This window comes from Ictidomys tridecemlineatus, chromosome 12 (assembly GCF_052094955.1).
Source record: "Ictidomys tridecemlineatus isolate mIctTri1 chromosome 12, mIctTri1.hap1, whole genome shotgun sequence".
In the NCBI taxonomy this organism is placed as follows: domain Eukaryota; kingdom Metazoa; phylum Chordata; class Mammalia; order Rodentia; family Sciuridae; genus Ictidomys; species Ictidomys tridecemlineatus.
In genome coordinates this window covers 105,915,453-105,939,129 of record NC_135488.1, presented here as the reverse complement: position 1 = coordinate 105,939,129, position 23,677 = coordinate 105,915,453, and the positions used below count along the sequence as shown (strand labels likewise).

Here is a 23,677-nt window from a genome sequence, read left to right as displayed (position 1 = left end):
ATGAGCCATCAGCCCTTCTCTCTTGCATAGGGTGCTGTGTAGTTGAGTGGGGTTATCAGCATGGATTATAGGGACCCTACACCCACACCTCAGGGTGTCAAGAAACAAACCACATCCATGGGGCCTATAGTGTCCATGGCAGGTTACGAAAAGTGTTGTCAGTGTTTAATACAGGTAATAGTGAAGATTCTAGACTCCCCTATGTTCACCTGAATTCCCTTCTCAATTCTCCATGGCTGGTAACTGTTTAGAGTGGGCTTTGTTTAGTTAAATCCCTAATTGATGGATGGGTTAAGGTTTTTTAAAAATTTTTTTTTCTACTAAGAGAGGGGAGAGAGAGAGAGAGAGAGAGAGAGAGAGAGAGAGAGAGAGAGAGAGAGAGAGAATATTTTAATATTTATTTTTTAGTTCTCAGCAGACACAACATCTTTGTTTTGCATGTGGTGCTGAGGATCGAACCCGGGCTGCACGCATGCCAGGCAATCGCGCTACTGCTTGAGCCACATCTGCAGCCCAAAAAAATTTGTTTTGTTTTGTTTCAAAAGTTCTTCAGGCTAAATTCGCTGAAGGGCTCTCTATGAAAATCTTGGCTTACAAGTAAAACACGTGGTTATCTAATGCCTTTAAAAACACTGGCTTGAGATACTTCCTGTTCCTTATAGATTATAAATCACGAGCCATAGATCTGCCCAGCAACTCTGCACTGTAACCCTAAACAGGAAAATGAAAAAGTATGGAGTGTGTGGAGGCAGTGGTGGGGGATGGGGAAGGACAGGTGAAGTAGAAGGGAAGGGAACGAACTGGATACCAGGACACAGTGGCTAAGAGTGCACACGGTTACCCTACAGGAATTTAAACATGAACAGCTGGTGGAAACTGAGGCTGATACACAGACCCTGTGCTGCGTGCTTTCCTTATATTACCTCTTTGCACCCTTTCAACAGTGCTCTGAGGGTGGTATCTTATCCCTATTTTAAAGAAAAGGAAACTGAGGCTTAGTAGGATTAACCTGCTCAAGTTCAAGCAATGAATGAGCTATAAAGTTGGGTTATAAAACACAAAGCCTGAAGACTGGGAGGTCCTAAACTGGCTATGAAAACTAATGAGTGTAATAATTGCTGACAGGAGCAAACCCATCTACTTGTCCTTTAAGCCTTCTCAACACCTGTGTAGCTCCTTTCCGTGGGCACTGAGTGTCATGGTGCCACATGTCACAGGGTAATAACTGCTATAAAAATACTGCAATTGTTAACTAAGAATCTTAGACTATTAGCAGGATATTTATATTCAAAGGTTTAGAACATTAATTATTTCCTATGGTTTATTTCTCCTTAGATTTCTCCTTGAAATCTCTATTTCAATACATATTATTGAAATAGAGATTTGTTCCCAAATTGTTGTCATGTTAAGTAAGTAATTTTTTTCTACTAACACAAAATTTAATTTTCTCAGTTCTAGATTTTGGTTTCCCAGGACTGTACTTTTGCTGTTCTTCTTGTGTTTTCTACAGGAAAGTAAAATTATGGTTACAGTCTCTGAGCTCATAGATGTATTTTCCTTTAATGCCTCCTTCTCCTCCTGTAAGTTGCTAACCTCTTGCCATGTAGAAGCAACATTTTTTCCATCTCAGGTTTTGTTTTTGTTTGTTTATTTTGGTCTATGATCTTTTGGTCAGTGAATTGCTAAAGATTCAAAAGTTTCACAAAAATGACTCATTCCACATTTGGTACTGGGCTAAGTGGCTGAAATTTAGAAGTGAGGGACACAGAAGCTCAAAGACCAGGGGAGAGAACAGGTCTGTACCAATGGGCCCTCCAATACAACAGGCAGACAAGAGGCAGGGACAAAGCAGGAAAAAGGAATTCTGCCCCATGGAAGTCACAAAACCTTGAATACGTACTTGGAGTTACTGACTTTCATGCGTTACTAATAGAGAATTTAATACTAATAGAACAAAGAAATATTAGAAACCATAGTATGATTTGGCTAGTAACTAACAAAATCCATTCAATGACATATTAACATCTTAACATATTAACAATGAAAAAAGTCACACCAAAATCTCTCTCTGTTCAACAGGCTAATGGGGCCATAGTTCTTATAGGAATGGCAAGTCCAATAAAAGGATAGTTTTTCAAAGTTTAATAAGTGTGTGTGTGTGAACACATTTTTTTCTTTTTTTTAACCTTGTGGATAAACTGAATTTTAGAAGCTTTGTAGATCATAATTCACCATGTAGCCAAATTTGGCATAAACTGAGCTTCACTCCTTCAGTCTTTGGCAGTTTGTTCCATGATTCAGCATAGATTGGAGCAGAGTGGGAAGTGGCATTTCTGGAGTGAAAGTACTGCTCATAATGCTCTTATATCACAGTTACAGTGAGATAATTTTATTTACACTAGGGTAGAGTGATTTGTAAAACTAGTCAGTCATTATGTGGGACAGGGAGAGGGCATGGTGGGCCGGTGCAGTGTTAAGACCTGGGCTGGGGCCATACCCACCCAGACTGGAACCTTGGTTCTGCATTAATTAGCACTGTGAACTTGAACTAGTTGCTCAGCCTACCTGTCCTTTTGTTTATCTGTAAAGTGGGGATTAAAATAGCTACCTTGTGGGCTAGTGGTGAGATCAGGAAGAGGTTTACACACAGTAGGCACTATTAAAGGGTGGCTGCATGACAGATGAGACAAAGGGACCTTCCAGACACAGACTGTGTGCTGGTGGGGTGGGGCAGGGAATCTGTTTACATTCTGCTCCACACTGGGAACTGTATCATGATTTTCAATTAGTCTTTGAGAAAATATGTTTTCTTCTGATAAGCTACTTTTGACATAAGGCAGGCTCAGAAAAACAGATATCAAATATTTTCTAAACCTAAAGCAAAAGTGTGTGTGTGTGTGTGTGTGTGTGTGTGTGTGTGTGTGTATTTCCAGAAATTATGAAGAAAGAAATTGAATGGAAGATTAGTCATCAACCTAATAAACAGAGAATACATTCCGTGTCCTCACACTGTCAGTAAGACTCGGCTCATGGAGTAGATTCTTTAAATCTATTTAAAAAAAAAAACCTATATTTCCTTGTAAGTAAGATCTTGCACCCAGGTATAGTGTCAATTGGGTATCTTTGGTTGCAAATCTTCCAAAGTGTAGGAAGACACCTGCACCCAGGGTGTGTTACTTCTCACTCTGGTGGCAGCTGGGGCAACTGCTTGCCTGGGCTGCATAAGACACCCTTTCTGGCACACTACAAGGATCTGTAGCTCCCAGGGTGCTGAGTTAGCAGGCTGCTGCTAGGGTCATGTGTTGATTTCTTTAGAGTGTCTTGAGTAGGGTGGGATAAACAGCTGGTTGGCTCTGGCAAAAGTGATCAGAGGATGTTGCAGATGCTCCGTGAGAAGCGTGGTCTCTTTTCTCTGACTTTGAGAGGTCAAGAAAAAGGATTTTATTCTACCTTCTCCACTTTTACTTTCCTTCTCTGGAATAGCTCCCACAAGACCAAGCTTTTTGTTTGTTTTTTTAAAGAAGCAAAAGGTCAAATACAAAGCAGCTAGTTGTTTACCAAGGCATGAACACATATCAGGAGGCCTATGTTAGTCAGCTTCCTATCACTGTAACAAAACCCAAGATAACCAACTTATAAAGAGAAAAGGTTTATTGTGGCTGACAGTTTCTAGTCCACCATCAATTGGTCCTGTTGCTTTGGGCCTGTGATAGGCAGCATATCATGGCAGGGATCATGTGGTAAAGGAAGCTGACCACCTCATGGCAGCTGGGAAGTGAAGAGATAGGAAGGGGCTAGATTCTCACTATTGTCTGGGAGGGCATACCACCCCATGATCTAAGGCCTCCTGGTAGGCCCCATCTTTTATTTAAAGTTCTGTCACCTCCTAATTGCACCAATGTGGGGACCAAGCCTTTAACACATGGGGTTTGGAGGAACTTCCAGGCCCAAACTAAGGCAGACCCCTATTTCCCAGCTAGATCTCTGTCCTGCCTTCATTCCCTGTTTTCATCCCTTCCAGCTTTCCAGGCTGGAAGGTATTGACTCTAGGTCTTCCAGTGTAGAGAGAATAGGCTGGATGATGGCAGCAGGCTTCTGCTTCCATTTCCCACTAGAGCACAAGACAATCAGGCCTTGACCTTGTGACATTAAATGAAACCTATTCTGTAGCACAAGCATCTCCTTTATTTCTTATTACCTCTTCAGGAACACAAGTAGCTATAATGCTTTACAATTTCACTGTGGTCTTTCTGAACAAGAAAGGAAAATTATTAAGGACATTTAATTTTCAATTTAAATAATTTTCTTTCTTCCTTTTATCCCTACCTGATTCAGTTACCATTTTTGAGAAAATAAGAATTAAAATCTCAAAGAAGAAAGAGGGGAAAACATAACCCTTCCCAGTCATGGAAGCCTGCTTCCCTCTGCAGGCACTAGGGAACAGGGAAACAGAGGTGTCAAAGGAGCAGGACCCTGGTCCCATTAGGGCCCTGCCTGGACCACCTTGTGGTGGCTCTGGTGACCAGAGGATGACACAGAGGCTCAGTGAGGAGCTCTGTCTCCCCTGCTTGACTTTGAGAGGTCGAGGGAAATGATGCCATTCCCACCTTCTCCACATTTCCAAAGGCATGCGGAGCGAGGCTCCTTCCCTCTTGTTTGGCTACTGTGAATAGGGCCAGAAATCACTTCCCCTTGTCAAGGAAGTCATGAAGCCACTTAGTGATATTAGCTTTACCATATCCTTACCTGAGACTAAAGCTGATCCAAGGTGTCTACTCACCTCTGCTGAGGCAACTGAGTACAAAGTATTGGGAATCAAAAATGAATCCTCCTGTATTTCTGTTCCTCACTGGTTATATGCCTCAGGAAAGTGGTAGATATGCTGGAATGTTCTACTTAACTAACTGAGAAATCACTCAGTTCAGGTCCTCAAGTTCTCTGCATAGGGTACTGGGCTGAGTGCTACTGTGTTTCTTCTTGTCAAGGTTCCTGTAGACAGCTCCCTTAGGTATTGAAGTGGGAGCAGTGGCTATGAAACAGAATGGGACTGGGCATTCCAGGGTCTCTTGGCCAATTCTTAACATCACTCACTTCTTTCATTACACAATGAAAATATCTGGGAAGAGAGTATGTATGGGAAGGAAAAGTTCAGCAACTAGTCTTTTTCTAAAGTACTCATAGGTATACACAAGGCTATAACTTAATAGAAAATAACAAACATTCATTAAGTACTTATTATGTGCCAGATACTAAGTCTGAATTACAGTATTAAATGATTTTATTGATGAAAAATGAGGGAAAGTGAGGTTCAGTAACTTAAGCAAGCTCTCATAACTAAGTGGCAGAGCTGGAGTTTGAGTCTAGGTTGTGGCACTGAGGACTCTCATGGACTCTGCTCTCCAACACACTTACCTCCTTTCAAGCAGGCTCCCCTGGAGTGCTCAAGGGTATGTTAATACAGTTGTCTCAAATGAAGCTCTCAAGGTCAAAATGATCAAGATAAAAACAAACCTATCTGCTTCCAGGATGATTATAACATTCTGGACAGGCTTCAAATTAAACAGGCAGAACTAACACAATCTGTTTCAGACTAAGGCTTGGCGGAAAGGCAGTCCTGGTTAGCGGGTCCATGGAACACTTCCTATGCTCCACCAAGCAGGACACGTGCATGTCAGAAGGATTTGCATGGCCATTCTGTAAGCAATGGCATGCAGGTTCTTCCCAAAGGCAGCATGCACCTCTGGCTAAGGAGGATGGGGAGAGAACCACTATAGAGGGCTCCTGTTTCTGAGGACACTTTACCCTTTCCTAGGCTACACTGTGGCTCTGGCTTGGCACTCTGGGGCAGGGGCCGCACTTCCTTGAAGGTAGCCCCTCCACCTCTTCTCACCTTCATGCAAAAGCTACACCCCAGGTGTACTCTTGAAGAAAAATTTCAGACTCCTATGCAGTGACAGTGATGCTCAGATTCAGTCTGGAAGTAGCACACACCAGCTGTTTCCATAAGCCTGGGCCAAAGATGGTCACGGCAGTTTAGAATTTCCCTCCTAAGTGAGTTTTAAATGAAAACTTTAAGTTTATGACTAAATACTAATAATGCACTTTTCTAGGAAGGAGACATGTATTCCTTTTGGTTTATAACAATGACAGAACAAGGGAATGCTGACCTCCTGGTTGTCTTGGACATACTAGGTGCCTTATAAAGCAGAGTAGGCCCCAGAGGCTCTCAGACACATGGGGATTAGAGTGGTGAAAATGTACAGTTGATTCTCTTCCCTTGGTTTATTCCATCTTGGTTCTCATCTACGTTCCTTCCCCCTCCATTCCCATCTTATTCGTTGGCTCCTCTTACCCCCAAACCATATGTTGGGTTCTCCAAGGATCAGTCTTTTGATCTTGTCTCTCCCTACAATGCCCATTTCCATCTTGTCTCTCCCTACAATGCACATTTCCATGCTCATGGCTTCATCTAAAGGCTTAACATGTCCAAATCTAAATCCAGCCCAGGCTCCTCTTTTAAGCTTCATTCCATATATCCAGCTATCTGCAGACATGTATTCACTTGGCTGGACTATGATCTCAAACCCAAGCACCAAATTAATTACTCTCAACCACCTCCCACAACTTGGGGCTGCTTCTTCTGTGTTCCTTCGTTATTGCCCAATCCAGACACAGAGAAATAATCTTAGATTCCTCTGTCACATTCTGTTTTAATTAAGTGACTTTGATTCTACCTCCTAAATCTTTCTATTCCTAAACTCACTGCCTTCATTCTTGTAAAAGCCTTGTAAATAGTCTTCCCACCTCCAATTTCATTATTTCCCAATATTTTGCCATACGTTTTCCCCCAAATACTCTTTCTCATTTGTTCATCTCACCACATCCTGAGGGCTAACTAACATGCACTGGCTGTTCATAGCTGATACATTTCTGATTGGTAAGGGGCTATGTCATGTAGTTGTCAAATATTCAGAATATTACCCTGATTGTTACTTCCTTGCTTGAACCCTCCAATGGCTCCCCAACAACTTGATCTCTTTAGTGCAGTACATCATGCCTTGTTCTCAGACCAGTGCCAAGTCACCATGTCATGCCACCTAACCTTTTCTAGTTTTTCCAATGCAGGGCTTCTTCACCTGGGGTCTTACAGACCTATGTATGTCCATGACTTGTGGGTCAGGATCATGTAAACTGAGGAAAAATTATATCTTAATTTTAATTAAACTTTACCATTTGGCATTTCCCTTAGTTACAAATAGAAGCAACAAACTGGTATTAGTAATGCCTATATTTAGTAACCTATAAAAATTTTGGATATTTTAAAATCACAGTAAACTTGTAGATAACTAAGAATTTAATTAAACTTTTCAGTACAAATTTGCCACAGCAATTCTATTATATTTTGTTATTCAATGTGTTAATAAATATGCACACATTACTATATCACAGATCAGTTTTTAAAATATTTTGATAATTATATTTTGGTATAATTGTCTTCTTTTGTAACCTCCTGTATTTATTTTATGTCCTTAAAAACATTATTCTTAGAAGAGATTCACATATTTTATGTGAGAGAGCCAAAGAGATCATTGTTACAAAAAATTTTAGAATCTGTATGCCAAAGGATTCCCAGTTGATGTCTCACACCATCCATCTATGTAGCATATGTTTATTGATTTTTTTAAAATCAAGTACTATGAATTGTGCTGGGTCCCAGGGGAATCCCAAAATGAGGATAATACAGTTCCTAACCTCAAGGTGAAAGACAGAGGACCATTTAAATACTGTCTGACAAATGCAATATTATCAATTTATATATGTAGCCATGAGAGTCAAAGGGAAGACCATCTTACCAAAACCAGGGCTGGGGAAGGTCTCTTGGAGATGACAATGTAGCCAAGTTATTTATTATGATTATTATTTGTTCTTTTTAGATATACATGACAGTAGGGGGTACTTTGGCATACTGTACATACATGGAATATAACTTATTCTAGTTAGAATCCTATTCTTGTGGTTATACGTGATGTGGAGTTACTCTAGTCGTCTATTCATATACAAGAAGAGGAAGGTTATGTCCAATTAATTCTACTGGCTTTTCTAATTCCCCTCTTCCTCCCTCCCCTTTGTTTCCCTTTGTCTAATTTAATGGACTTTTATTTTTCCCCTCCCCATGTGGAACCAAGTTTTAAAGTACAAGCAGGATTTAGTCAGGTGAATACATAACAATTCATGATGCCATAAACCATGGTATACTCTTCTGGAAACAACTATAAGTATGATATATTGGCTTCAGGAAAGGAAAGTAAGTATTGAGTACTGAAGCACTGCAAATAAACAAAACTGTCCGATATTGGGTATAAAGTATGTAGACCTTAGAAGGAAGAAAATTGGCTCAGTAGATTTTTTTGGAATTAAAAAGGCCAGCTTTTCTCAAGAATATAAAAATCCCTCTTCATGAGGACAATAAAAATCCAGTGTTGCAAAATTTGAATTTATAACCAACGCCTGCTGATTATGGCATGCCAGTTTTCTATTGAAGGAGGAGAAAGAATCAGAAAGCCACCTGCAGGATACAGTAGAGACACTGTACCTTTCTAACTTTCCTGTGGCTTTCTGGCTATGTGGCACAAAGTTACATATTTTCAAACTATTTTTAGTTGAATAACTGAGATATATGGAATGATTTTTGCAACAATGTGTGGCTCCAAACCTCTTCCCATTGGATATCCCTAGATACATATGAAGTTCCTAAATGCCTTTGTTTGGGTGGAAATGAGATAGCATATCTTTTCACCAGAATACCTAAAATTGGGATATTTCAAATCTCAGGAGTTGGTTTTCAAGTTTGACTAATTATCAGGGTGTTTGGAAGGCAGGAGGCAATGCCTACTCTCTTCCTGGAACTATGCATGCATCCTGTTAACTTTCCTTATTTCTCAAGCATACCGGGACATGTTATGTTGATTTGACTTTTATCAATATTAAATTACAGCATGCTTCCTCTTTTTCATTACAGAAACAAAACAAAACAAAAAAATCGCAATAAACTTCCTGTGTCTTTGTACCAAGTTTCGCTCAGAAATTGGAATTATATTATTTGAGTGGAGAGCTCAAATTTAGCTCGAAGAAAGCATAATTAATGAATTGCAAGGTAGTTGTGAAACATTAAACTAAACAATGCTCTGTTTCCCCAAATTCTACAAATGCATTTAACACCACCTTAGAAACAAAAGTATTCTCTGGAGTTGGAAAAGTGTATTTCTGTATTGTGTGTTAGCACTAACCTTGAAATGTCTGCCATCTACCATTATACCCCCATATTTCTCCTATAACAGTTTCAGTAAACTTACATCCCTGACACAGTTACCATGAACAGACCTCTATCTGGGAATGATTACACATGCATATGGATTTAACTTAACACAGGAATAAGTTAGCACCTTTCTTTGACCTCTTTCTGAGCACAACATACAAAGAGAATCCAGAACTGATTAATATCTTATAGCAGCTGGCTTCCACAGGTGGTAAGACAAGCTCTGACACAGGATGGGTCTAGTCATTTGGCAAGTGTGAGGTTTGGAAGTGAGCATCTGCCAGTCTTGTTATTAAGTGGGAGTTGAATTGTTTTTACGAACTTCCAACCTGGAGAACTTAAATGTATTTTTGAAGCAGGCTCACTTATAATTTAGCTGAAAAATAAAATACTGTTTTCTTATATTTTTGCATTCCTCAATGACTGGAAGTAGTTATATAGGGTTCTCCTGAGGGCCCCAACTTCTCCATTTGATTAGTGAAGGCTTGCTTCTGGTTCAAACTCTCTCTCTCTAGACAACTGCTACTTAAGAAATACAATGACCACTATGTCCATAAGACAAACCCAGATTGTCTTCTCTATGAGTGAATATTTTCACTATTCTGAAAATATTTTTTAAAGAATATCTTCATTCTAGCTCTAGGAAATTACATTGGGAGGTTAAAGAAATATGGGTGAAGACTGTAGGCAAGTGTAGGCCAAATATCTCTGTTTATGAAGAGACTCTAAACTCAGCAGAGTATCTAAAATTTGACTTGCAGGGTCTGGACCCAATAAGAGATGGCCATTCAGCAGAGAGTATTTTAGTGCTCCCAGCAGATGCCATTATTTGGCACCAACTGTAAAGCTCTAGATTAGTGCTGACAACAAAAGATAAAGCAAGGCACATACGCAACTTAAAAGATTTCTAATAACTGTGTTAAAAAAGTATAAAGGAATGGAGAGAATTTTATTTTAATCTAGTATACCTAAAATATTATCATTTCAACATGTAATCCATATAAAATATTAATGAAATATTTTCTTTTTTCAAGTAATAAGTATTGAAATTCAATGTGTTTGTTACTCTTACAGCACATCTCAACTCTGACTAGTCACAAAAAAACCACATGTGGTATATAGCCATCATAAACAGCATACCTCTGGGCTACAGGGCTGCAGGTGTTGCTTACTTGCTAAGCCTGCACGAAGCCCTGGGTTTGATCCTCAGCACTGTGGACAATACAAAAATAAAGTGCAGATGTATTCTATTCAGGATGGACAGACAGACAAATGTTGCCATAGTAGTGCGACAGCCACACACATTCAAGGATATTGAGACATTCTAAACCAGGGTGATCTTCTAGTTTTAGAGACTAGTGTTTCAAAATGTGTGCAAAAGTCTAGTATTTTCAGGAATAATTTGCAAATGCTGAATATTTTAGAAAACTATTTTTTGTGCCAGAATGAGACCATCTACTGCAAAGTGCTGAAGAATCTGAAAGACAGGCTTACTGGTCACTGGATGATGTGTCACATTAGTTTTTTTTTTCCAGTTTTATTATGTTTCAACATAACTCATTTATTCCATAAATATTATTGAAACTTCTCAGTTCATTGTTAAAACAGAAAAATATTGATTATAAAAGTAGATTCAACAAAAACAGGTAGCAAAATATATTTAAATAACTATGCAATCAGCTTTACTTACTCTGTGCAACTCTCAAGGATAACACCAACTTGAACTAGAAGTAGGACTCTGAATCTACAAACTCTCAAGGTTTTGCAGATTCTTCCCAATTCTAACCTTTCGTGATCAACCATAAAGTAATTACCTTAGATAAATGTTCCTTTATGATTTCATCATCTCTCTTCACCACCTGCATCATTTCTTGGCCTCCAAGGTAGGCAACATTAGCTACATTTATAAAATAAAAAAGTCAAACACTTAGAATATGGAGAGCAACACAAATATCAAATTAATTTTAATCAATTCATCTACCTCCCTTTTTTATAAACCAAATGTGCTATCTGATGTGACATACTTGTGAGTCTAAGAGAGGCACATGAGACAAGTGACATGCAGAGTCTCTGGAAACAAGAGCACATGCTTCTAAAGAACCTTCTCTTAACCCTGCTTGGATTCTCAAAAGTAAAGTTTAGTTGTCCAACAGTTTAATATTAGATATCACAATAGACACATGTAATTGTACCTGACAATTTGCACTATTGTGATTTAAGGACCAGAAGCACAAATTGTTACAGATAAATCCTGTACACCAGGGAAACTGCATATGATAACTAACATGAAATGGTGATTTTTTTGAAAAATAAGCAAAATAACCCTCACTTTCAAGATGTCTTTGACATCTGTTCTCCTGTCTTTAAATATCTGTAATTACTGATGAGAAATTCAGTGTCAGTTTGATTCGCTTTTCTTTGAAGGTATTTGCGTGTGTGTGTGTGTGTGTGTGTGTGTGTGTGTGTGAGCAACTCTGAAGTGTTTAAGACCTTCTGCATATCAGTCATGAAAGATTCTCAATCTTTATGATGATGTATCATGACGTGGGTCATTTTCAATTCACTGCAAACTTCAGTGATATTGATAAGTGTTTCCTTTGGTTTTCATTTTTCTCAATTACTTGCTCTTTCCTGTTTTAATACATAACTTTTGTTGCTATTCTATAATTGGTTCTTCACCTCACTTTTATCTTTTGCCCTTTCTAATGAAGTTTTAATTTGGACAATGTGTGTGCTATGCAAGACAGCAGGATTGGGGTGACTTGTGATGAATCTGTTTGCAGAGGCCTTCTCAGGCTCATCTTCCTTCTCGCATTTGAACTTCTGACACTCAACTTGGGGGAGACAGGCTCTTTTGTAACTGTGTAGACCATCTTCTCAGCCAGTGCTACACAGTGTATTTCACATGATGAATGATAGAGATGTTCTGTATCTGCTGCTTATTACATGTGGCTGCTGCACTTCAAATGTGGCTAGTGGGACAAAGAACTAAATTTCTAATGTAATTATAATTAATTTTACCTTCAACAGCTGCATTTGACAGTGGCTTCTGTACTAGACAGCAGGGCTGTGAGTGCTTGTTCCCTATACTTTGCTTCATCAGCCTCCCCTACCCTTGCTTACTCTCTTTCATAAATTCACTGAAATTTCTTGTTAGCTAAGGACTTCCCTTTCATTCTCTTATCATCCTCAAGAATTCCTTTGATATAATTTTTATCAAATGAAGGCAAGTATTTGTGATTAACTGGCTTTTCTTCAAAGAGAAGTCTTTGCTTTTTCTAAAGTAATAAATCACTTTTTAAAGAAATAATTTATTAACTTCTTTAATTCCCACAGTGATTCTAAAAACATCTACATGATATTAATTATTGTGTTAGCCAGTTTCTTTGTTCACAATGGGGCACTTACTATGTCTTAGGTACAGGAGATGCAAAGAGATAATCCCTATCCCAGAGAATGTACACTTAAGTGGTTTTTATTTATTTTATGCCATGTATATAATAGCAAGCTGCTTCCTCCATTTAAACATCTTAAATATAGCCATTATATAATTCCTAAAGTGAGATTTTAATCATTCTTGTCCATTTGTGATATTAGCATAAATACACATAGGGGTAAACAGTCTGCATTTCCTTGGCCTAATCTAAATCAAGACAGGCTGTTTAGTCACAGATTTACAGTAAGGATGTGTAATGCAAGACTCTGAAGTCTTACTTCCAAAGTCGGTACTCCACATTACTGTAATATAATCCAAGGAATTGATAATAACCAAATAAAACAATAGGTTAATAAATTATGGTCCATCCCCCTCAATTAATTCAACACATAACTTACTAAAAATTATGCTAAAGAAAAATAATGTCAAATACATATTTAAGTATAACAGTAGTTGGAAAAAAGCAGATTACAAACTGATAAAGTATGATCCTATTGTAAATAAAAGACAGATATGTGGTACAGATATATGAAATGATGAACAATAAAATAATAATAGTGGTTCTTTCTAGTTGATGGAATCCATGTTCTCCCTTTATTTCTCCCTCTCCTCCCTCCCTTCCAACTGGTAATGGTATTCTTCCTGCAAATACAATATCTATAATGCATCTATTCAGGAAAAGTATTTACTTGTGTTCTTCTTCTAGCCTTGACATTTTTTTATTAGTTCTATTCAGTTATACATGACAGCAGAAAGATATTCAATTCATTGTACACAAATGGAGCAGAATTTTTCACTTCTCTGGTTGAGCATGAAGTAGAGTCACACAATTCGTGCACTCATACATGTACCTAGAGTAATGATGTCCGTCTCATTTTAAGAGTGCAGGTCTTGTCCCTGGATATGAGATACCCTGTTCATTCACAGGTGGGTAGAAAGCTTTCCCTTATAGATGCAATCAGAATGATGAGCTTCTTTCCTGTTAACAGCAGGCCTTGCTGTACAGCAATCCACTTTCCAGCTCTCCTGTGTAATGTGGCTATCATTGAGTGTGACATAGATAGGCTAGTCTCAGCTAAGGTTCTCATTTTTTGACACAATGTTAGAAAGACACTTATCTGCAGTGAAGGCCCCATTTATCCAAGATAGGTAGATATAACTCATTCCCCTACCTTCCCTGCAGATATAGTGGGTCTGATTTCTTTTTTGTTACCAAGGGGCTGAGTCCCATATTACAAGAAGTGAAAGCACAATACTTTCTTATATGTGACAGAAGAACCTTAGGAGCAGTCCTATTTAGTCCAAGAGTGACTTATATAATACACCTTTTCTTCTAGGTAGAAGTTCCTCATTGCAATTCTGGGTGCTTGAAATTCAACACAAAACACTCTGACCATGAGCAAAATGTTACTCTGTAATTATAAACGGTAGATTTACTTTTACCTTTCCAGATCCATTACAGAGATTCCAGTTGACCAGTGATGTTTATAATCAAATCAATTTGTTTCTTGTATGTGTGTGTGTGTGTGTGTGTGTGTGTGTGTGTGTATATACATATATATATATAGTATAAGAAGTATAAAATGTAGAGTAACATACCCTTCCTATAAAAATGTCTTTTTTTAGCCTTCCTATAAAAATGCCAATATAGATAGTATAGAACTTACAAAAGAATTATATTACAAAAGCTAAATCCTAAATCAACTGTGTTAAATTTGGTACTTGTTTCCCTTTGGAGTGATGTCCTATGGTAACGAAGGCCTTCAATTTACATTCTAACTAGGTAAGTAGCAATGAGTACTTACATCAGACATTCTCCAACTTTTAGTAAGGCCACATTAATTTATAGCACTGAGGGCTATAAATGCAATGGAAAGGTCACCTGGGAACCGTTAGGTAATGCCAGATAAGATTCTGATGTGGGGTGTGGGAAGCTTAACTTTGGTGCATGGCTGCCCATGTGAGATGCCTCCAAGGCCCCACATCTATATATTTGAAGTGTACTGTGTTATAGCATTAAATGTGTGGTTTTAATACCTCATACTTGGCATTTTTAAAATAAAGTTTTGTAAGTCAAGAAATAATTAAACTTCAATCACTGTTAGTAAAAGATTTCTGATTTTAAGCTGTTTATAAAACAAAATCTTCCTCTTAAAATTTGAGATATGTTTTAAGTTTCTATGAAACAAAAAAGTCTTCAGAGATGGAAAAGTGGAATCTGTTAATGAAGATTGCTGAATTTTAGATAGAAGCCATGCTGTTGCTTCCAAAAATCTCAACTGAATTGTAATCTCAAATGGAAATGACCCCAGCTTGGCACAATGGTACACACCTATAATCCCAGAGGCCTGGGAGGCTGAGGCAGGAGGATTGCAAGTTCAAAGCCAAATTAGCAAGGCCCTAAGCAATTTAGTGGGACCTTTTCTCTAAATAAAATATTTTTAAAAGGGCTGGGATATGGCTCAGTGGTTAAGTGATTAAATATCCCCAGTACCAAAAAAAAAAAAAAAAAAAAGTGGGGGAGGGAGGGGGAGAATGACCTCACATAGTTCCTCCATTTCTGAACAAAATGGAGTGATAGAAAATGGATTTGATTTCCTCTCTAAAACTAGAGCAACAAATAAAATATATGAAGAAGAAAAGATTTTCAAGACACTGGATATTGGGCAAAGAACCTAGAGAAAACTGAAAATGATGAGGTGACTGTTATAATCAGCTTATTGTTTGTGTTGAAAAGTCTTCAGGCTGCAGTACAGGAAGGAGGAATACATGCAGAATTTGGTAATCTCCCCAAGTTGAGGAGAGCATGAGTCTTTTTTTTTATATTCTACATTTTATGATGCACTGAATCTTGGTGGCCTTGCTGACCAGGGGGAGATTACCTCTCTCAGGGATAGTTAGTTCTTTGATTTCCCTGCGAACATGCCTTTCACATGCAAGCCAACCAATCCAAAGTCCATACTCCTTGTTACTTAGGAAACAAGCCAGCAAGTCAGTGTTTTCCCTGTTCTAAATCACCCCAGGGCCAAGTACCAGACAATTAGGGACCATCTCAAAAGTCTAGAGCTTGGCAAAATTATTCAAATTAGCTATCTTAAACTTGCCTCACCCACTCCTTTTCTTGGAACCCCTAGGCCATGTTCACCTGTGTTCCTTCTGCTTTCTGACCCAATGAGGTGCTTACCTGTCTAACCCTGCCTCGTGTAGCATGTCCCCCTGCTCTCTTGGAAATTGTAAGTAACTAACTTCTCTTTCAACACAGTTTGTTTTCATGTCTGTCACTTTACCATATCTGATTAAAACAAATTCCAGGTACATTTTAAAACAAGGAGACAGGACTGACAGTCTAGGGAGGTGAATGCTTTGGTTTTTGACAAGGCAAAATAGTGGGAGGAGAGATCTGCCATGAATGAGGAAAGCTCCAGAGATCTGCAGAGGGTTACCATTTAGTTCCAGCTAAGTATTGATCAATATAATCATATGAGAAACAACCAGAAACTGGGGGAAGCATATGTTGATCAGTATTACCTTTAATAGTCCCAAACTGGAAATGACCCAAACACCATCAACACAGAATAAATACATTGAAGTGTAATTCAACCAATGGCAAAGTACAGTATAATTAAATGAAAAAACCACAGGTAACAAATCAGGTGTACATCACACTCTGCTGCATGAAAGAAGCCAGATACAAAAGGACAAACAAGTGACAGAGTTCAAAACTAGGCAAAACTAAATAGTATCAGTAGATGTCAAGAGAGTAACTACATTTGGAGATGGTGTAAAAGGGATTAAAGGGGCTTAAAGGGGGCTTCTCAGAACCAGGCAGTGGACCTTGAGTTGGGTGGTAGTTAAGGGAACACTGTACTGATATAATTCATGGGGTACTTTTATAGTTAAACATTTTTCTGTCATTTCTTAATTAAAAACTTAAAATTCAAAGAACTTGTAGAGATTTTTAACACTTTTTAAAACAAAAGTTTCATCAGGAAATGTGCCCAATCCCTTTATTATGACTCTTATTTTTTTTTTCTTGGTAATTTCCCCTAAGTATACTCTCCCCTCCACCCATGCCCCCCCACACTTAACCAGAACACGAGTTTATTTTCCAGTAGGAAGCCATCTTTGTCATTCCTCAGAAATGCTCTTAATGCAGCACAGTGGTCAGAAATAATAATACCAAATAGAAGTGTAATTTCCTAAGTGGAAAACACATTTCTCTTGGCAATAACTGTCAATAGCCTTCCTGGAAACCCAGCAGAATTCAGAGTTTCAAGCACCATAGTGAAGGAAATGTTTAGTACCAGGAATAATGGAAACAAAAACATGAAAGAAAGAATGATTCGGAAGAATGTTAATTGTTTACTTTAGTTGCATTAAAAATAAAAATACAAGGGCCGGGGTTGTGGTTCATCAGTAAAGTGCTCATTTAGCACGTGCGAGGCCCTGAGTTCAATCTTCAACACCACAAAAAAATAAATAAAATAAATACATAAAACAAAGGTATTGTGTCCAACCACAACTAAAAAATACATATTAAAAATAAATAAAAATACAGATATGAAGAAAGGACTCGCTGAGGAGTCAATCTATTTTATTGGCTACCACCATCTTCTGAAATCTACTTAATGTTCAAATATTACTTTGGGACTTCAACTTATAGTAGAAGAGCTAAACGGTTTGAAATATCTAAGTGGGGGTTAAAGTTGGAAGACCAGTAGAACATTAATTTCATAGTTCAAATGTTATCAATGAGTTTTCCAAGTGCACATAATCTATAGCAGAAGGCTGCCTTCTGTTTAATACTGTCACTTATATTGGTGCCATTTTGTCAGTTTGGAAAAATACCAAGTCACCTTCAAGTCCAAGCTTACTTATCTTCTCTATTATTTATACAGGTAGAATGATCTCTCTTTCAAAGAACCACCCACATTCTGCATCTATTTTTATGAGAGCCCTTACTGTGTTAAATTAAACATTTTCCATATTTGTTTCTCCTAGTGCACTGTCAGTAACTTAAGGGCAGGACCTATATTTCATTCATTATTTCCACCATGTTTGACAATTTGGTTTATGGCATGTCTTTGGAAAGAAGGTTATTAACTGAAATAAATTGGAATGGACTGAGGGAGGAGGTAGCGTAGGGCTAGTAGTTTTGGAGGGTGAGGAGGATAAGTCTACCGCCTCATTTGAAGTGGTCCAAGAACTGAGATCACAATGGAGGCCAAAAGTGGAGGCCAAAGCACACCAACATTGATAGGCCAAATTGACAGGTGTTGGTATACAAGTAGTATATAAATAATCACAGGATAGAGGGCAGGTCCAGGAGTTTCTGTTGAGACAAGTCAGAAACTAGGCTACATAAGCACTAGTTAGATAGCATCCAGGGACAATAGAGAGGCAAATAAAGTCACAGGTAATGATAAAATGGAAGGTTTTAAAGAGATGTACGAATAGCTTTCCGAAGCAGAACTTGGAGTTGAGAAGAAAAGTTGTCCTGCTATTTTGGGAATATATGGTCTAGTGCCACTGGGTGATTCCACAGAATACTATGACTTTGTCACCATAGTGGGGAGAAAAGGTGCTGAAGCAAAGGGAATTACTGGATACAGGCATAGTGTAATTAGGGCAGGTGAATCATGGAGACAGGAAATCTACCATGTGTGGTATACACACTGCAGTGTAAAGTGTGATGGTTACTCCTCATCTATTCTGTCTGAACTATTACTTTTATCACTTTAAGTCTTTAAAGGGACCAACAGAGTCTATATGTCCAAAATAAATCACGATATTTATAAGGAAAAATGATTCTTTTAAAAAATGTATTCCTTATAAGATTTGGTGGATAAAAAAAAAGGTTTAGTACATTTATCTCCATGATGATGGATTTTAAATGAACATCAAGAGAAAACATGTGTATAACCCATGCAACAATGGTATGCAGAGGTACTTGTCTGGTTCTCTTGATGCTCAATGTACCCTTTCATACCCTCAGTTTGATCAGCTCTAGCCATCACCCTCTCCCCAGTCATAAAAGCCAAGAGAATCAAATGTATGAAATATGATATGTCGAAGGGTGGCTGGGAAGGGAAGTCACTAGTAACAACTAATACAGGTGAAACAGTAACATGTTCTATTTTAAACTCCCCTTAAAATAAAAAAAATATAATAATAACCATGGGAACTGAAATGGGCTCTCCCATGAACAGATACATTCAGACATCTTTGCAGAAGGCCAGCAACAATTAAGAAATAGACTGTAGACCCTAGTCTGAGGTTTTTATCTTGCCAAGGGTTATAAACTCTGAAGACATTTTGGATAAACATGGCTGTGGTAGATTTTAGTCATGGTGGACAGGAAATGGAGTTAACTGCCTTAGTGAGGTGTTTGGTAGGTGATTAAATACATGAAAGATGAGTCTTAAGACTATCTTGTAGGAGGCTGTAATAGATAATGGTGTAATGATCCAAAAGCCAATAAAAAAATTCTTCATTTCCCTTGACCTCCTCTAACAAGAGATGAGGAAAGTCAATGTGTGACTTCTCTATATCCCTTTTAGGGAGTGATGTGACAGTTTTGGCTTTTAATCTAGAGGAGGAAAATCCTGGGAAGGATTTCTCTTTCTTAATAACCCAAAGGCTAATTAGGAATAGACCTTTTGCTTTTTTACCTCTCCCCAATGCTTTTTGTTTCCTATTGGAATGTCAAATAGGAGGCCTAGGGAGCCATCATGTAAGCATGAGATGATGAGCATTGGAAAAAGGTCTACATGCTAAGGCCAACAGAGTGGAAATGTACCAATAACCCACAGCCCTGATGGCATTGTGTGGATGATTTTTACTTCATCTTACTACATCTCAATTTCTTGGTGCATGAGAAAAACTGACCTCTCTGTTTTGGCCACTGTTAACTATAGTCAAATTCATAGTTTTCTGTTAACTATAGTCAAATTCATAGTTTTCTGTTAACTATAGTCAAATTCATCCCAGCTGATAAAAATAAAGATAGTGCCTTTGAATTTTCTGAGTGTTTTTGTCCGAAGCACAGGGGTTGTTATGCTTAATTTCCATGGGATTCTGGCAATGGAGTGGGGGAGAAAGGTGGCATCATACGACATCTGCACAAGTCTAGGGATTTCCAAGAGAAAGAAGTTGTAGTGGCTGACTGAAAAGAGCCTTTCAAGGGTAGGCCCTCCTTGCACATCTTCTGACTATCCCTGAGGGTAACAAGATTTTGGGGGTACAGGGGAGTTAGGAAGGCTGGAGACAAGCAGGTCTGCATGGTAGCAAAGTCTGGGATTGAGGTCAGATTATGAGACTTAAGTATTCTGGAGACCTAAGAAGTTTCCACTCTATGAAAATCCATGCACCACTGCCAGTAGAGTAAGGTGGGGTATTCAAAGAGCCATAAAACAGGAGGTTCTGTCAAAAGATTTAGCAGGGCTACATAGGCTCAGAAACTAGGATGAAACCATTTAACAAGGGGAATTTCTTTAGCGGTTCTTTAGTTTTTCCAGGTTGTTTTCCATATTTAGTAATGATGCCAAATGTGGCTTTTAACAATGTAGAAATCAGAACTAAAAGAGAAATTCTCCCATTGTAAAATTTCTGTGTAATATGGAAAAATGTTAATTATTTATTTGATTTATTATGTGTTTCTTTGTAAGCCAGGATTTTGGTTATTATGATCATCCATTTAGTCTGCAAATTGATAACTCACACAAGTGACAGTGCATTCACCCAAAAGAAAAATGCAACCCAAGATAACCATATTTTTTTTAATAATACAACTTTTTAGACTGAAAGATAATTTTAAAATCTAAGATTTCTTCAGAAAAATACAGTAGGATATTCACAGGCCCATTTGTTTCTAAAAGGGAGATGATATCCTCACATCAGATTTAATCACTCTTGGCCCTAAATCCAAACACTACAAAAGCCAAAAACGCCTTGTTTTCCCCTTTATTCCTGAATTTGAGGTAGAACTTATAAGAATCGTTAAAAACTGCAGTTGGGTTTTATTTTTACAAGCTGCTCACACAAGTGAAAGAATAGGTAGCAAGGGGGTTTCTTCTTAATAAAAAAAATTAATGTGTTTGAGTTAAAAATACTCTAAGAAATTTGTGATTCTTCAGTGAATCTTGTGTTGTCAGCTCATTAAATAGTTCAGTTCATTAGATGTCACTGTAAATATTTTAAAAAGTTACTTTGATATTGATTAAAGAAAGGAAAAATGTGAAAGTTTCTTTTGCAAGAACATATTCAACAAAGTAACCCATCAGGAATTCTTTATTTCTCTGTGCTGTTTTTCTAGTTAGGTAACTGAAAGGAATTAACATCAATTTAGCCTAATGAAAAGAACTTAGAATATTTTTAAAAAGTTAATTATTTGACCTGTGAAACTGCTGAGCTAAAATATATCTTCTTTTAGCTTTGATCAGAAAATCCAATTTAGTTGTCTGAGAGGAAAGTCTACTTCTCATGAGATGGAAGAACATTTACTCTAAAGAAAATATGGAGTAGCAAACATTCCATACTTGAAATAAAGGAGGAAAATATCCACGAACATTCTTTAAAAATAACATTTAAAACAATCTAGTTATACAGATACCACTGGTGAACACTGGTAGTGTTTATAATGCATGCTAACTGGATTAGCGTTACTCTTCTCTGAATGCTGGGTAGGAAATGATGTTTCACATACGCCGGAGAAGAACACTAATGCCACAGTCTTCATGAAGGGATGCACCATCTTTGCCAAAGGGTAGCAGCATTTGAAATACTTGAATATTTTGATTCCTTGAATTTTTCAGAGCTTACAACAACAACAACAAAAATGTGAGTATATAAACTAAAGGATACAGAAGAATAGTTTTTATCTAGATAGGGCAGGATTTATTATCCACTACTTGGACTAGAGAACTTCCTCCATTTGTTTCCGTGTGATTTCTCCTGAAGCACAGACATTACATAATGTGTAAACACTGCAAGGCCTGTACAAGTCAAGCTGGCAAGTTAAGGGTCATTGTCTAGATGACAGTCAAGTCACAGAGAAGGAGACCTGCAGGGGGAATATCCAGCTGGACCAGACAGTACCGCTTCTTTCCCTTTGGCAACCCTTCTCTTCATGAAACCTGAAATCATGCCACCAATTCATGTGACTATATGAATATTGGTTACCTTCACCATATGTGGGGCATAGGTTCTGACAGAGCCCACTAATCATCTACAAGGGGGTCAGGTCTTCTATTTTGAGCTCTCTCTCAGCTGGGACCTTCTTCCATTTGTAGTAAGCAAGCCAATAGGAGTTGTATAAGGATGGCAAAGGCATGTCTGGACAAAGCTTGCTTCTGTGAGGGTTGTTGCCAAGAGCAGGCAGAGCGACACGGGATCCAGAGGAGACAGGTGAGAAGAGGTGCCTAGGATATTTGAGACTCTTAGTTAATGATCAGCTTGGGGACACTATTAAGAGACTGAACTAAGTATCCAAGTAGGGAATGAACTGAGAACCCCCAAAAGAAAGAGGACAAGTAATTCTTATCTCCTTTCTCTTTACCCAGTTACACAGACTAAGTAAGTAATGGGAATAAAATGGAGGCTACTGAACTAATGAATACTTGGACATCAGAAGGCCATATCTAGAGCCAATGAGTTAGAAGACTAGAGAAGGAAAGGATGGAAGATGAGGGCTATTCATTTTCAAGTTTATTTGTTGGAATGAGATGAAAAATGTTCAGTTTGGTTTATAGTACATTTTGCATGTGGCATAACTCTACTATGGTTGTGTGGGAAAGGAAGTCCAGATTCCTCAAGCAACAATGTGGCTGGAAGGCTCTGGTTGTGGTGAATGTGTCCTGTGTCTAACCTGCCTTCTCCCTGTTTCCTGAATCTGGGGCTGCTAGAAGACGTAATTGGAGGTCAATCACTGCAGTTAAAAGGAAGACTCCTTTCTTTCAAGTGTAGTTTCAAATGCTTCTCTAACAGGCATTTATAACTTGGAAAAATACCTTTTTATCAATACCTTTTTAAATAAAAAAATAAGTATTTGACTATATGTTATATGTATAATATATTCATAAGTATATAATTGTAATTCATTTTACCTAGACTTTTCATTTGTAAATAAAGAAACAAATACATATTTCTTATATCCCATGTCCTAATTTGGGCTTAGAAATTATTTCCAAGGAGGCATAAGGAAAGCATGGTAGCTGCCTTGGAATGTGCTCTTAGCCCTAGGGCTGTGGGTCCTCAACCTTCTCGTGTCTCAAGGATAAAGAACACCTAATTTAGGCAGTCAGAATGAAGAAAACACCTATCCTAGGGAGGAAAATGAAGTCCCCAGCTGAAGAATACTTTTATTTTTATTTTTATTTAGTTTTTGGTACTGGGGATTGAACCTGGTGTTTAATCACTAAGCCACATCCCCAGGCCCCCTCCTTTTTAAAAAAATTTATTTAGAGACAGGGTCTTGCTTAGGACCTCACTAAGTTGCTGAGGCTGGCTTTGAACTCATAATTCTCCTGCCTTAGCCTCCTGAACTTCTGGGATTATAGGCATGTGCCACCAGGTCTGGTGAATGCTTTTATTTTTAATTTAATTCTTATTTAAGATGATTTTAGAGTCACATGCAAGTTTTGAGAAATATATGTACCCTTTACTCAGTTTCCCCTAAAGATTACATCTTGCAACACTACAGTATAGTATTACAATAAAGACACTGACACTTATACAGCCAAAAAAATAATAATAATTCCATCACTGCAAGGATCTCTCTTGTTGCCCTTTTATAAACCTCCTCATTTCCATCCTTGCCCTCTTTCCATCCTTAACACTTGGCAACTATTAATTTATTTTCCAAATCTGTAATTTTATAATTTTCTGAATGCTATTACATGGAGTCATACCTATGTAAATACCTATGT

General features: G+C 38.0%; 1 protein-coding gene across 3 annotated transcripts in view; it reads right to left on the bottom strand.

The window, feature by feature from the left end:
- Positions 1–23,677, bottom strand: part of Ldah (lipid droplet associated hydrolase) — an 88,678-nt gene that overhangs the window by 3,069 nt on the left and 61,932 nt on the right. The window contains exon 6 of one of the 3 annotated variants that reach the window (XM_005322601.5): positions 11,131–11,213. The exons of 1 other annotated variant lie outside the window; for it this stretch is intronic. In XM_005322601.5, the coding sequence (XP_005322658.1) occupies positions 11,131–11,213 (83 nt within the window). Of the gene's footprint in view, positions 1–11,130; positions 11,214–16,251; positions 22,172–23,677 lie in introns of those variants that run through there. One more of the 3 variants, XM_013357428.4, reaches the window with a different exon arrangement.